This window comes from Bos indicus x Bos taurus, chromosome 3 (genome assembly GCF_003369695.1).
Source record: "Bos indicus x Bos taurus breed Angus x Brahman F1 hybrid chromosome 3, Bos_hybrid_MaternalHap_v2.0, whole genome shotgun sequence".
NCBI lineage: Eukaryota > Metazoa > Chordata > Mammalia > Artiodactyla > Bovidae > Bos > Bos indicus x Bos taurus.
In genome coordinates this window covers 15007683-15022570 of record NC_040078.1, presented here as the reverse complement: position 1 = coordinate 15022570, position 14888 = coordinate 15007683, and the positions used below count along the sequence as shown (strand labels likewise).

Below are 14888 nucleotides of genomic sequence, written 5' to 3'. Positions count from 1 at the left end.
ACATTTGTTACAAAGTAACAATAGTTATATATAAAAACTAGGTATACAGCACAATAGCAAAACTAGGAAATTGCATTGGTCAAGTCATGTCATGACACACCATGAACACAAGCAATATAAATCTAAAAATTTTTTTCTCAAATATAGGATGTGCTCCACTAAAACAAGGCCAAAAAGTTGTGGGATTCAGAAATAAGAGGATCCGGACTTCCCTAGCAGTCCAGAGGTTAAGAATCCACCTGACAGGGCAAGGGACACGGGCTCCATCCCTACTCCCAGAATATTCCACATGCCGCAGGCAACTAGTCCCACGCAACACTTCTGAGCCCACGTGCTAAGACTACTGAAGCCCGCATGGCCTGCAGCTTGTGACCTAAAACAAGAAAAGCCTCTGCAATGAGAAGCCACACACCACAACTGGAGGGCAGCCCCAGCCCTGCACAACGAGAGAAAACCCTGTGAAGCAACAAAGAACCAGCACAGCGAAAAAAGAAATAAAAATACTTCTAAAGACAGAAAGAAGAGGATCCAACACAAATAAGAGGTGAAATGAAACCCCAGGAAAATTGTGAAGAAAAAGCCAGAGACATGAGTGCAGCAAGCCAAGCGAGCAGCGTGGGTAGAGCAGAGCAGGACCAGAGCGCTCCGGAACGACTTCTTCAGGACGATGCAGGTGACAGCGGAGCACCTGAAATACCTGACACGCTGAAGACAGATTTATAAAACTTAAGCAGACGTCAGTGAAACTGGTAATAAACACATAATAAACCAAGTCCCACTCACCCTCCAAAACTGCAATCATTAACTCCAGGAGAAACAAAATACTCAGCAGGAAAAGCAAAGTAATCATGATACACTACCTGGCTCAGCTGTGAGTTTTTACACACTGCTTATAAACTCTGGAAAAAATCCAACTTACACTGTGATATAACTGAGGTGAAGCAGTGAGAGAGCATGGAGAGAACTGTCTTCATCTTCCATGGTTTCAGTTTAAGAGAAGGCCCAAATCCGAAAAGTCAAGTGATAGCAATTCTAAACATGCTACCTAGATCCTAGATTAGAGGTAAATGGACCATCCCTGCAGAAACCTTGCTTAGCAGGAAACAGGGAGAAAAATGATTGTTCTTTATGACAAGATTCAGCGATATTTTACTCTTTAGAGCAGTGGTCCCCAACCTTTCTGGCACCAGGGACCAATTCTGCAGAAGGCAATTTTTCCACAGGACAGGGGCGGGGGACCCATGATGGTTTTAGGATGATTCTCATAAGAAGCGGGCAACTGAGACTCTCCTGTGAACATGGTTCATAGTGGGGTTTGTGCTCCTTTAAGAATCTACGACCACCGCTGATGTGACAGGAGGTGGAGCTCAGGCTGTGTGTGAACAACTGAGAACAGCTGTAAATAGAGGTGCAGCTTAGCTCTCTAAGTTTCTCTCTTGCCATTTACCTCCTGCTGTGCAGCCGCGTTCCTAACAGGCTATGGACCACTATCAGTCTGTGGCCTGAGGACCCCCACTTTAAAGTATACTTTATAACGCTGATACAAATATCCAAGTATAAACAATTAAGAAGGACATAAGTGGACTGTTGCCTACTCTGTGAAGGTTTAGAGTGGGGAAAAAAAATGAACAGCTAGAGGAAAACAAATTTGATAAGTATTTTTACATTTGAACAATTTAGCAGAAATATCCATAACAGGGGAAGAAGATAGTACTCCATAGGAAAATAATAGATCGATGTCCTTGGAAAGGAAAGAGGGCTAGTGTGCAGTTAGGAGAGACTAGCGTTAGATAAAAGGCTATTCACTGAGACTGAGAAAAAGAAAAGGAAAGGCTGCACTCAGCCAAGGCGCCCAGTGGAGCGGGCAGGGAGCACTTACTTTAATGATGTTGTCAGGAGCTCTGTTCATGTTGAGGTTCTTGATTCTCACTGTCAGCTGGTGGGCAGTCTTGCAAGTGAGAAGGTACTTGCTGATCAGAGGCTTGGGAAACTCCGTCCCTTCAAAGTGCTTCAGGCCTAAAGCTAACAAACTGAGAACGGGGCAGTGACACTCAGTCTCACTTGACAGTCCATCCCGCTGACAAGCCTCCCAGACGAACTCCACATTCTGCAACCTACTTCTTCTACCTCTAAGTCTTGTACACATTAATGGAAACTAAACAGAAAATTTCAGATAATTACTGAGTACTAAGAAGGACTATGAGAATAAGACTCAATGAGCAGTTCCCATCAAGTGAGAAGAGGGAAAACCAAGCATAAATCACTAATAAATATCACAACATGATGTGCTTTACAGGAATAATACAAACAAAGCTTGAGGGAAGAAGAATGGCCCTAAAAAAACAAATATAAAATGAATATTGGGCACCATACTAGACATATTAAATCCACACCAACACTATCTCACAACATAACATACTCAATTACAGTTACCTGTATACGTATTTGCTGATGGAGCGGGGAAACACACATTAAGAGCCAGGAAAGTGTTTATTACCGTTATCAAATAATCTCACTCTTGAGAATTTACCCAAAGAGATAAAAACTCAAAGAGTTTCAGAAGCCCTGTGCACAAAGATCCTTGGTGAAGCCTCATTAAAACAGCTAAACAAGAGAGGGAGGGAAAAGTGGCAAACAAAAGGACTATGAGAGGGCCATGAATGCTGCCTGAAAGGACAATATACAGAGACAAAGAAAAAGACAACGCTACAGCATGGAATGCAGAAAAAAAGGTCAAGAATATATTAAGTTAAAAAAAGCAAAACAAAATCATACTTAAATTGCCAATAGTTACATAAATACAGAGAGAAAAATTATTGTGTAAGGGTTGTCAGGATAACGGATAAAAATGTTTCCCTTGAAAATTATCCACTAACAGGACTATGAGGTTAGTTTTTACTATAAAAGACAAAAAACAACTTAAAATGTTTCCAAAAACGTGTATGTCATCCCCTAAAAAGAGCTGTATTTGGCACTGATGGGACAGGCACATACTATAGACCTATGCCCATCTACACTGCTCTCTGTGTCCATTCCTCATTATACAGTATAATCTTATTATCTCAGTGTATTTTGTGCTTTTCTCCCCACCCAGTAAATCCTTACTTGTCTTCCGCCTTGGTGAAAAAAATCTTATCCTGGGGATTCTTGGCCTTCAGAGAACACACTGGAAGTAACTCTGGATACATGAAAACCTTGCTTGTGGCTAGGATCCAAGCCACTTGCTTCGGCAAACAGGGCAATTTACAGGCTATAAGAAAAAAATTCATGATAAATGAAACTCCAGAACACGAGAGGGCTTCACAAAAGCTTCTGAATGCATCTTGGCATTTAGAGAAAGCCAACCCTAGCTAACGTGATGCCCTTCCATATACATACCCCCCTCCCAAAAGTCTCCACAATCATTCTCAGCCTAACATGTAACAAAAAGATAAAGTTAAAAATTGTCTTTGTTTCCTGTGTAACAGGAAACAAAGACAACTGTTTGTCTTTGTTTCACTAAGTAATATAAACACTTATCAAGTACCAAGGAACACCTGGCAGATACCCTATGCTCCAAAAATTTTTACCTCCTTCCCCCTTTAAATCCTTGAAAGAAAAGTGACCTTCAACAATGCTTTCTTCCAGGATAAGATTCCAACTTCTTTAATCTCCCTCACAAATCTGGTATTCCAAATTTCTATTTGATTCTTACTTAACTTTCATTAAATTCTCCCAGATTCCTCCTGAGGTTGGGGACAAAAAAACCATAAAGAGGATGAGACACTTCAGTCTCATTCATTTCTATCTTGCTGTCTAAGCCTCTCAATTTCCAGGCATTTCTGTCTTTCCAGAGATAAATACCTCTAGAGCCATATTTCTGCTTGCAAAAATGTTATTTTTATATCCCCAGAAGAAAAACACAGGACCCTACACATGTAACTTGTAACTGTGCACGCCCACACAGTTGCATCCAACTCTGCAATCCTGTCACTGTAGCCCGACAGGCTCCTCTGATCAAGGGATTCTCCAACGCAAGAATACTGGAATGGGTGCCATTTCCCACTCCAGGAGATCTTCTCCACCCAGGGACTGAACCCGCATCTCCACTGGCAGGCGGATTCTCTACCAGAGACCCACCTTCAAAGCCCAAGTTTTAACTGTAGTCTGGTGCTAAGTTTTCATTACCAACATATAACTAAAAAAGTTGTGTCTATCATATAATGCCCTTAAATTCAACTATATTCTACTGAATTGTAAGAATCAGGGATTTAAAATCAAATCCAAAGACAAATCCGAATCCAGATCAAACCACAACTAATTTGCTAAACCAGGAACCAATCAGAAACAAATATTTGATTTAAGGGGCAAATATTTACTTAAAAATACTAAACCAATGAACGGTAGAAATCAAACCTGGAAATTTCTTTGAAATACTGAACAGGCAAATGTACAACATTTTTACTTTGTTCCTAACTCCCAAATCAACATAATTGGAGATACTACTATAATCATGGGAAATAAAATGATCCTAATGAAGAAGAGAGTAAAAACCTAATAAATACAACCTGACTTTACCACTTGACTTCCATCTTGATACCAGTTTGTCTTGACCTAACTCCTAATACTTCCCCTCATATCTATTTCAATCCAATTATTAGCAATGAGTGCCACATCTCTACCTCCCACATCCCTGGCCTGTTCACTGACTCCATCCTCTACTTAAACCCAAGTATTATTACCTAGTTCTCCAAGTTAGGTAACGAACACAAAGGAAGGATAAAAGAGAGAAGGAAGAATTACAAATACCCTGTCTCCTCCAACCCTAGGAAATTATCCCTAGGAAATGATCTGTGGGGTAAGACAGCCACCTTGCACTGCAAGTAAAAACTTAGAGCGGACCCATCTGTTCCCTACCAGTCTTCTTCACAGTTTTACGAGGACTCCAGTCAACGCTGACATGTGTGCTGAAGTCTTCAATAAGCTTCATGGCTCCCATCAGGTTACAGGGTTGGAACAAGGTCTGAAACTTGGAGTTGAACTGATGATGGAGGGCGATGGAGCTTTGAGCAAAGGTTCCCAGCTCTTTCTGGGAAAACAGGACACAAAGGACATCTAAGTTCCAGACAATTAATACCAGTAGCCCTTAGCCTCTGAGAGAAAACCAGTCTTTCCTACAACAGGCTAAAAACAGATAAAAATCATCACAAGGACTTTCATAATTAACGTTTTTCCATTAAGACTGCTCTTCTGCTGAGTTCTCAGATGTTTAGGCATGTGTGATACATTAATTCGTTCCTGTTTTATTCTCAGTCTCAGGGTTCCTCAGCCATTTGGATGTATGTTCTAGCTCCCCAGCTGGAATTAAAATTCTCAAGAGTGAGACCCATTACTTAAAAAAATAATAATAATTCTTTGTTTCTCTGAATAACACCTAGAACAAGGTATTTCTCATGATCCCCTGAACACAATAAGAGGGAAACATAATCTGCTGACCATCCAAGGAAGTTCTGACTATGAGGCACCTCAGATTCCAGAGAGAATTACCTGAGAGGCAAAGAACATCGCTATTATTGGCCCCAAAGTTCAGATTTTAAAATGTGAATTTTCTTTGGCCATTCCCTGCTGCTCACGGGATCTTATTTAGCTCCCCAATAAGGGAATGAGCCTGGGCCCCAACAGTGAAAGCAACGAATCCTACACCACTGGACCACCAAGGAATTCCCCAAAATTTGAAATTAAAAGCCCTTCCTCCAAAATATTTCAAAATGCCATGAGCAAAATTTTATATGTAAAACACTGATATCAAGCTTAATAAATAATGAATTCAATAACAAGAGAAGTACAAGAATAACAAGAAAGCCTAAGATGGGAGGATCTACAGGTGAGGAAGAGTACCCAATAAAAAGGTAAGAGAAACAGTCATAGACAATTGAATACACTCTCTGTCCTTTCATGGGAAGCAGTAACTTATGTTTTTACAGCAAACACAGGAAGCCATACGAATACCTACCAATACAAACAGGAGAGAAGAATAAATGTAGCTTATGATGAGTCAACATCTGTGAGAAATAACTTCCTAACTAACTGCATACACAATTCTTTAGATTAGGGATATTTGAAACCTTACAAGAAATATCCTGGTGGTACTGGCCTCCGAACTGAGACTGGGGTTGGAACTGGCGAGAAGGTGAATTTGCGTCAGGAGCTGAACATGCTGGGGAGGAGAAGAAAATAATACAGTGTGACATGTTATGATGCTGTCATCTCAGGAACCCAGAAGACCTTACACCAAGATGTTCATGACTTTATCCTACATGTTTTACTCTGTAGAGAGGCTATGAGAACAACACAGTATCTTGGTGTAAACGTTTTTTCTCAGATGTGTTCCACTTGAACAAACTGACAGAACCAGGGGAAATTTAACTTCAAACTAGAGGGACTAAGATTAAAAGAAAAAAAGAAAAAACAAAACTACTCTGGCAGTTAAGCTGTGAAATTCAGAAAGGATTTCTAAAGATTCTTAGAAATCTATCATTCTGAAAACTACCAGAGTCCTGATATGCATTCTGACTTGAGCCATACAGACATGACCATGGTGACTTTTCAAGGTCCTGACCGACATGAAGATGCTGTGGTCCTGTGGTTTCAATGGTTACCAAGACACCTATTTCTGATTTCACAAGCTGCTAATTTTTGGCTTCATCTCAAAAGATGAAGATGATCCAATACTAACATTACCAAGAAGAGTCTTACCTGCTGCATCTGCTGCTGCAGCCTCTTCCTCTGCGCTGGGTCTAGAATCAGAGTCTGATGAACTTTCTCCCTCTGGGGCTTAACCCTCTCTACTTCCTGCTGCTGTTTGGCTGAAGATTTTTTCATCTTCAGCTGTTCAAGTAGCTCCTTCACGGTGCGATGTTGCTCATTTAGTAAGTTGGCCAGTGGTTCCTCAAACCTATCCCCCACAGGGAGATGACTAGATTTGAATATTTTCACGAGTCCAAAACACATCCAGTTCCTTCCTACCATGAGCTAAGCCAGTCTGAGCAACTTCCATTTACTGCTAATCCTCAAGTCTCACTTTAGCCAACAGGCAAACTCCTAGCCTACCCAAATCTTCTCCCATATTTCTTAGCACAGATTCAAATAAGATGGTTCTGAATCGTCCCCCACCTATTCTTCTACAATCAGTACTCTAAGTAATACACTAATGAAGGTGAAATTAAACTAAAATCTAAACATGTGGTAATGTCTGGATAACAAAGCAGCCAAGGAGCTAATGGGAACCCACGATTTTCACATCCCACTGACAGTTACATTAATCTGGGACTTATTCTTAATGGTGATACAGAATCTTCCCAAAGCACAACATCTGTTCTCTAATCTAGATGTTACTCCCACCCCAGGTCCAGTTTCTCCTGTTCTCCAGCTCCTATCCAATCAGGTTGCCCTGACTTCCTTTCTTAAAATCTCAAAGATTTTCTAGCTTGGAGTACAAAAGGCATAAACTAAAACATATGGTGCCTACACACATGCTAAGTCACTTCAGTCCTGTCTGACTCTGCGACCCTATAGACTGTAGCCCACAAGCCTCCTCCTTCCATGGGATTTCTCAGGCAAGCATACTGGAGTGGGTTGCCATTTCCTAATTCCAGGGGCTCTTCCTAAAACACGGACTGAACCCACGTTTCTTGCATCTGCTGCACTGGCTGGCAGGTTCTTTACCACCAGTGCCGCCTGGGAAGCCCTGAAGCACACGGCAGTCTAGACGAATAGTGAGAAGGTGGTTCGAGCATGACCCTACCAAGCATTAGCCTCTAAATAAATTCCTCCTCCAAGCTTTCTGTCACTACCCTCTCCCCACCACCTCCTGAGAGAGAGAGAGAAACTCTGTTGGGGGCTGAAGTAGAATCCAAATGCTAGTTCTGAGTGAGAGACAGAAGAAGACACCCAAGCTGCTATTCTAAACCAGGATACAACCTGCTCAAGCAGCTATGACCAGCAGGTTATCGTAATTCAATAAATCCTCTAGATTGTAGCAATAGCTAAATGATAATATTTTTTTTTCAATAGCCTCTGAGGATAAAAATTATGTTTCCTTTTTCAGTATTTACTGCAAGAATGGACAGGCACAGGGTGAAAATCTAAAGAATGAGACTATCCTCCATACAGTTTTACTGAGAACTGAAAACTCTAGATTATCTGCATAACTAGCCGAGGAACAGAAGAACAAAGGAAAAAAGCTAGATAATGAAAAGAGCCTGCACCTGATTTTAGTAAGAATTACTTGGATGGGGAGCACAGTTAATGCACTTTCCATGTGATATTTTAATTATTCAAATATTAAGCTAGGTTTGCATTTCCAGCTGAAAAAAAGCAGCAGCAGCCCAAGCAGAGCAACTGAATATCAGAAGGTAACTGAACTGGAATAAGAATTTTTAAGTAGTTCCGTAATTCCCAAATTTTTAAAGTTCATACACAGAGGTGACGAGTGGAAATGAAATACGTTTACTGAACAAACCCCATGATAAAAAGTGCTCAGGTTCTATTCTGCTACACTAGAATTGTTTTCTATGAAATGTTGGGAGAAGTCGGTCAAAATACAGACTCTAAGATATCTTGAAAATGTTCTCCAAAAAAAAGAGGTAAATATGTAAGGTGACAGAAGTATTAACTAACTTCATGGGGCAATCCTTCTGCAGTTGATATGTATATCAAATCATCACACTGTGCACTTTCAATGCTTTACAATCTTATTTGCCAATTATAACTCAACAAACCTGGGGGGAAAAAGGAACTCTTGAGATTTCTTTTGTGATTATATTATGGTATTTAATGTAATGGAGAATGGCTGATACTTCTGACTTTTACATATTGGTTAGTATACCTTGTCTTTTTCACTAAATCGCACGTTACCTGAAGGTCTAGCTTTCAGATGGATCCAGAGCTCTCCAGTTAAACCAAAGGACTAATTAAAGGCTATGAGTCCTTGGGTTTTGCTTTGTTCCATCCATGGCACAAACCATACCCTGACATCTAGCCAGTACCTAATGATAGTAGGCTGCTACTCAGAATGGATAACAACAAAGTACAGATGAAATCTGCAAACTCATCACAAATATAGGGGGGAAAATTAAAGCCTCTACCTTCTGGGTGGGACAAGAGAAGTGCTAATTCATGTGAAGAGGACAGTAAACATATTTCAGACTCCAGGACATTACTGAAGGTGCTTCATGGTTTGCTCAGTTAATGCCCTGGAGACTAACAAAGGTTCATTAACTTTTACTAGATGTTAACAGCAAACAGAAAAACAAAAGGGACATAGTGGCTATTAAACTTTGGGGTAGCTTCTGTGGCTGGCCATGCAGAGTCCTACACACCTCTCCAGCACCACTCACCTGGAGAAGCTGCTATGAATGCCAGCTACTGCTTTTTCTCCCTTCCCAAACAGATACAGCTTGGTCTAGAGCTGCACTGCCCCATAAGGAGAATTATTCACTTCACACCCAACACTGCCAATGGGGTTCAGCATCCTTATAACAGTAACAGCAGGTAGTCAGGGATGGGAAATTGTTAACCAAAACTTCTCCAAACTCACTCTCAGACATACACTTTTCCTCTACTCTAGGTCTCAAGGTCTTTAGTTAGCCTACCGTAAGGCTTGAGGGGTGTTAAAGTTAGGCCGAGGCTCAGCCACACGTTCCTCCTCTTCTGGGCCGTCATCTTCCATGTTGGAGAATCCCATCTCATCTTGAAACTGAGGGCAAAGGAAAAGAAGGATTATCCTGGGGAATGGGCATGTAAAAGTCACTCCAACAGTGACAGGGAAAATGAAGACTGGTTTACAGGACTATAATAATGCTGGCACACAGAAAGAGCTTGCACTGGATCCTTTCTCACTTCTGGGCTTGCACAGTTCTGCACATGGAATAATCTTTATGCCAGAAAAAAAGTTTCTCAGTCTATCACCTTGTAGTGGTAAAGACACACCACAGATAACTCAAAATGATCAGATTATCTTTCAAGAGAGAAATGTATGAGAAAGGGAATTATCTGTGCTGAGAATAATCTAAAATTAGTTTGCAATCTTTAAGGATTATCATGTGATAGTTGAAGAGGCTATCTAAAAGCTTAAGGAAAACTTTACTAAGATATGGATAATCAAAGTTTATTAGTTACCAAAATCTCCTGTCATTACATTCTCTCCTGGGTGGACTAAAAGGAGAATGGGTTGGTCAGACCACTGTTCTGAAGAGAGGGGCCCTGAGACCAAAGGACAGAGCTTGCTGAAGAATCCAAAGCTCTTTAGTATAGAATCCAGAGCTTTAGTATCCAGAGTTCTCATTCAAAGACCATTACTCACAGTTTCAAACAGCTCTTCCATCAGTTCATTCACTTCCTTTTCTGCAAAAAAGCCAAACAGTATTCTGTTGCCACATGTTTATTTCATTTTGCAATACAGGGAATTTCAAGAAAACAAAGAAAGCTTTTTTCAGCAAGGCTTTGGACAAAATCTTCATATGTATTAATATCCATCATTCACTCATTCATTTAAAAACATTTATTGAACAACTATATGCTTTAATCTCTGTTCTAGATGCTCAGATACATGACAGAAACTTACTTTCATGAAGCTTAAATTCTAGTGAGAAAACAAACAAAAACGTAAGCTAGATGATTTTATAATGTGATAAATTCATAATCTGTGTTGAAAAGGCTATCTAAAAGCTTAAGGAAAACTTTACTAAGATATGGATAATCAAAGTTTATTAGTTACCAAAATCTCCTGTCATTACATTCTCTCTTGGATGGACTAAAAGGAGAATGGGTAGATAGAATTCAGTGCTATCCTACTGAATGGAATCAAGACAGAAGTCTCCAGTAGTGTATCAAAAGACTCTACTTTTGGGCCTGAACTATTCAGCAATCCCATTCACAACCTAAAACACCCAGAAAACACACTTATCAAATGTGCAAATAATAAAAAGCTAAAAGGGATCACCAGACCAACAGATGACAGAGTTCTAATTTTCTCAAATTAATTGGATGAAATATAATGGGGATAAATTTAAAGTCTTACATTTAGGATTTTGAAAAATCAGTTTCTTAAGTGCACAAAAAGATCAATGACACAATGGCTCCAAAACAGTGCTTGTAACCAAGAAGGCAAGCATATCACTGAATCACAGCAGAGTGTGATCATCACTATAAAAGCCCTTCTCAAGAGGGCATTAAAAAAACAAAATCCAAATGTTGGTGAGGATGTGCAGTGACTGGAACTCTAAAAACAATGTACAAGGAAAGACACTGAAAAAAGGTCTGGCAATTTCACAGAAAACTAAGTATAGATCTACTTTATGACCAATGATTCCTCCCCTAGAGAGCTGACCCAAAAGATATGAAACATCTGTCCACAAAACTTTTGAAGAAAGGTCAGAGCTATCTTTATTCAAGATAGCTAGAAATTAGAAAGAACCCAGGTGTCCATCAACACCTGGGGATTGATGACAAATAAACAAATTGGTATATTTATACACTGGAATCCTACTCAGCAATAAAAAGGAAGGAAATTAGGTAATACAAGCAATATTCATGAATCTCAGAAACATCATGCTAAGTGAAAGATGCTTTACATAACAGAATACATACTATGATTCCATTTACATGAAGCTTTAAAAGAGGCAAGTCTATCTAATCTATGATATAAGAAAATAGAACAGTGGTTTCACCAGGGAGGATGATGTGCGGACTGATCTGGAGGGACAAGTAGGTGCTTTTTGGGGTGATGAATCTCTATCTTCTTAGGGGTTGAGTACATCCCTCTAACAAAGAGGCACGACAAACCTCACTGAATGGTACACTAAAGATTTCTATACTACAGTATGTATACATTACCTAAAAAGAAAATCTGTAAACAATACTGAGTTCTAATTAATGATGTGCATGCTGAAATGTTTAGATATCCACAACTCACTATGAAATGCTTTAAAAAGAATAAACAAACAAGGATTAACAGATAGATAGAGAAATAGATGGAGAGCTGCATAATTAAGTTAATATATGAAAACTTAACTGCAGAAGCTAGGTGGTGGGTATATGGGTGAGGGTGTGTGTGCTAAGTCACTTCATTTGTGTCCAACTCTTTGCGACCCTATGGACTGCAGCCCATCAGGCTCCTCTGTCCATCGGATTTTCCAGGCAAGAATACTATAGTGGGTTGCCATACCCTCTTCCAGGGGATCTTCCCAACCCAGGGACTGAACCCTATCTCCTGAAACTCCTGTACTGCAGACAGATTCTTTACCACTGAGCCACTGGGGAAGCCCTGGTATATGGGTGTCCACATGTTTGAAGAGTTTCATAAAAACACGTAATGTAGGAGAAATTTTCCTAAAAATAAAGGCTAATATCCAGAGGAAGGTAATCTGGGTGTTGAAGTGCGGAAAGTCTGACATTTAGAGAACTGAAGAAACTTGGTATGTTTAGCATAGTAAAGAAAAAATGTAGGAAAAGAAACATACTATACTACGTACACTTGGTAGTAAGTTACATTTTTTAGGAACAAAGGAAAAACAAATATAAAAGATTCAGATTTAGTAAGGAAAATGTTAATTGAGGAGGTGTTCAAGAGCAGGACACAGCATCTGCAGAATTGATGAACTCCCTGTCACCAGAGGTTCCCAAACAGATTGAAAGGTCACATCAGAGAAGCTATGAACAAATGCTTAAGTGGGAGGAAAATATACATAATCACAGAAGCATTCCAGACTCTGTGATTCTAAGCTTCTTTATTTTTAAATTTTTATCATCCACATAAGTCCTCTTAAAAGGACTGTAATTAAACATGATAACGTAAGACAACAAGGGGTAGAAACAAAATTAAAATTCTATCCCAGTTTTTACTTACAATCACAGAACGCTATGACTAGAAAGGAGGACCCTTCATTCAGGCATCCCAGAAAAGTCTACTCTTCAGCAAATATTATCAGCACCGTGAAAAACACTTGCTCAAAGGCAATAAAATCATGAGAAACTCACAGTCTAGTGGAGGAGACAAGATATAAATAAGCAATTATGAGAGAGATGAGCATTAAAAAGGACATATAAAATCGTATGGAATACAAAGCAAGAAAGTCAATCCTCAATGAGGAGGATCTCACTGAGAAATTACAGTTGATTCTTAACGTGGAATTGAACTACATGGGTCCACTTATATGCAGAGTTTTTTCAATAAATTTATTGGAAAAATGGAAGGGGATGTGCAACAATTCGAAAAAACTCTCAGACAAACCGCAGTCTAGAATATAAAACATTTAAGAGAAAGTGAGGTATGCCATGAACACATAAACTGCATATAGATACTAGTCTACTTTATCATTAACTATCATTAAAATATACACAAATCTACTCTGAAAGTTAAAATTTATCAAAATGTATGCAAATGTAGACGACACAAAGTGCCACTCAGAGAAACACAAATATAAAGATTCAGTATGAAATCGTAACTGCATAAAAGTAACTGTGGCATATACTGTACTCCTGCAATAATTTCATAGTTACCTCCTGTTACTAGCTAAAGTGCAGAAGCACAGTCATGACATTACAAGAAAATGCTAAATTGCCCAATATGTACCAGAGACTATGGTCTCGTTTATGACCAGGACTATCCTTCTCTATAAAGCTGCTCACCCCGAGAGCCTTGAAAGAAAAAGATAAACAGGAGTTACCAGTCTTTGGATATAAAAAAAAGAAGGCCCTTTCTCTGGATTGGTTTCATCAATGCTTTGTCCCTGAAGTCAGGAAATACCTTGTGTTTTAAGCTTCTTTTGATATTGGACAATGCCCCTGGCCACCCAGAGCCCAATGAATTCAACACTGAAGGTGTCTTAAGTGATCAACTCGCTTCCGAACACGTCTCTAATTCAGCCTTCAGATCAGCAGTCATAAGGATCTATGAGCCTCATTATGCGTGATACTCTATGGAAAGGATCATCAATGCTACAGCAGAGTCCTCGATGAAGAGAATGTAAGTCTGGAAGAAGGATTACACTATTGAAGATGCCATCGCTGTTAAAGAAAAACCCAAGAAAGCCATCAAACCTGAAACAATAACTCCCCATTGGAGAAAACCATGTTCAGATATTATGCATGAATTCACAGGATTTACAACAGAGCCAATCAAGGAAATTATGAAAGAGATTGTGAATACAGCCCAAAAAACATGGGGGTAAAGATTCAACTTTTGGATCTTAGAGAAATTCAAGAGCTAACAGACACCAGGCCAGAGGAATTAAAGAAGATGCCTTGATGGAGAAGAGTGCTCCCAGACTAGTGCCAGACCACGAGCAAGAAGACAAAGAAGCTGTGTCAGAAAACAAACTGATATCAGACAATCTGGCAGAAGAGTTCTGATTATTCAAGACTCCTTTTGATTTCTTTTGCATGAAGCCTTCATGATATATAGACTCTGAAACCAAAGCATATGGTGGGGAGAGGGATTGGACCATACAGAAACATATTTAGAGAAATGAAAAAGCAAAAAGTCAGACAGAAATTATAATGTATTTCCATAAAGTTACACTCTTGGCCACCCCTTCCTCCTCCACCACCTCTTCTGCTTCTGCCACCCCTGGAAGAGTAAGACCAACCCCCTTCTTTCTCCTCTTACTCCTCAGCTGATTCAATGTGAAGACAAAGAGGATAAAGGCCTTTATGATGATCCACTATGACTTAATGAATAGTTAACAGTCATCATGCCCACAGTTAATAAACTTATCTGTGGTGGATGTGTTTGCCTTTGTGTGAAAATTTAATAATTGTTTGGCAAGAAGTGTATGAGATGTTTTTGTGTCATCATCATCGTTGCCCACGTATTAGAAAATCTTGTGCAAGACTTGTATTGAAATGGA

The 14888-nt window shown here is 39.6% G+C and overlaps 1 protein-coding gene across 7 annotated transcripts in view; it reads right to left on the bottom strand.

Annotated features, from left to right (window-relative positions):
• Nucleotides 1-14888, bottom strand: part of LOC113885454 (GON-4-like protein) — an 88630-nt gene that overhangs the window by 18438 nt on the left and 55304 nt on the right. For all 7 annotated transcript variants that reach the window (XM_027530816.1, XM_027530829.1, XM_027530839.1 and 4 more), the window contains exons 13-19: nt 10343-10383; nt 9633-9736; nt 6736-6934; nt 6110-6196; nt 4897-5068; nt 3106-3250; nt 1880-2030 (exon numbers count right to left, since the gene is read on the bottom strand). In XM_027530816.1, coding sequence (XP_027386617.1) covers nt 1880-2030; nt 3106-3250; nt 4897-5068; nt 6110-6196; nt 6736-6934; nt 9633-9736; nt 10343-10383 — 899 coding nt within the window. The remainder of the gene's footprint in view (nt 1-1879; nt 2031-3105; nt 3251-4896; nt 5069-6109; nt 6197-6735; nt 6935-9632; nt 9737-10342; nt 10384-14888) is intronic.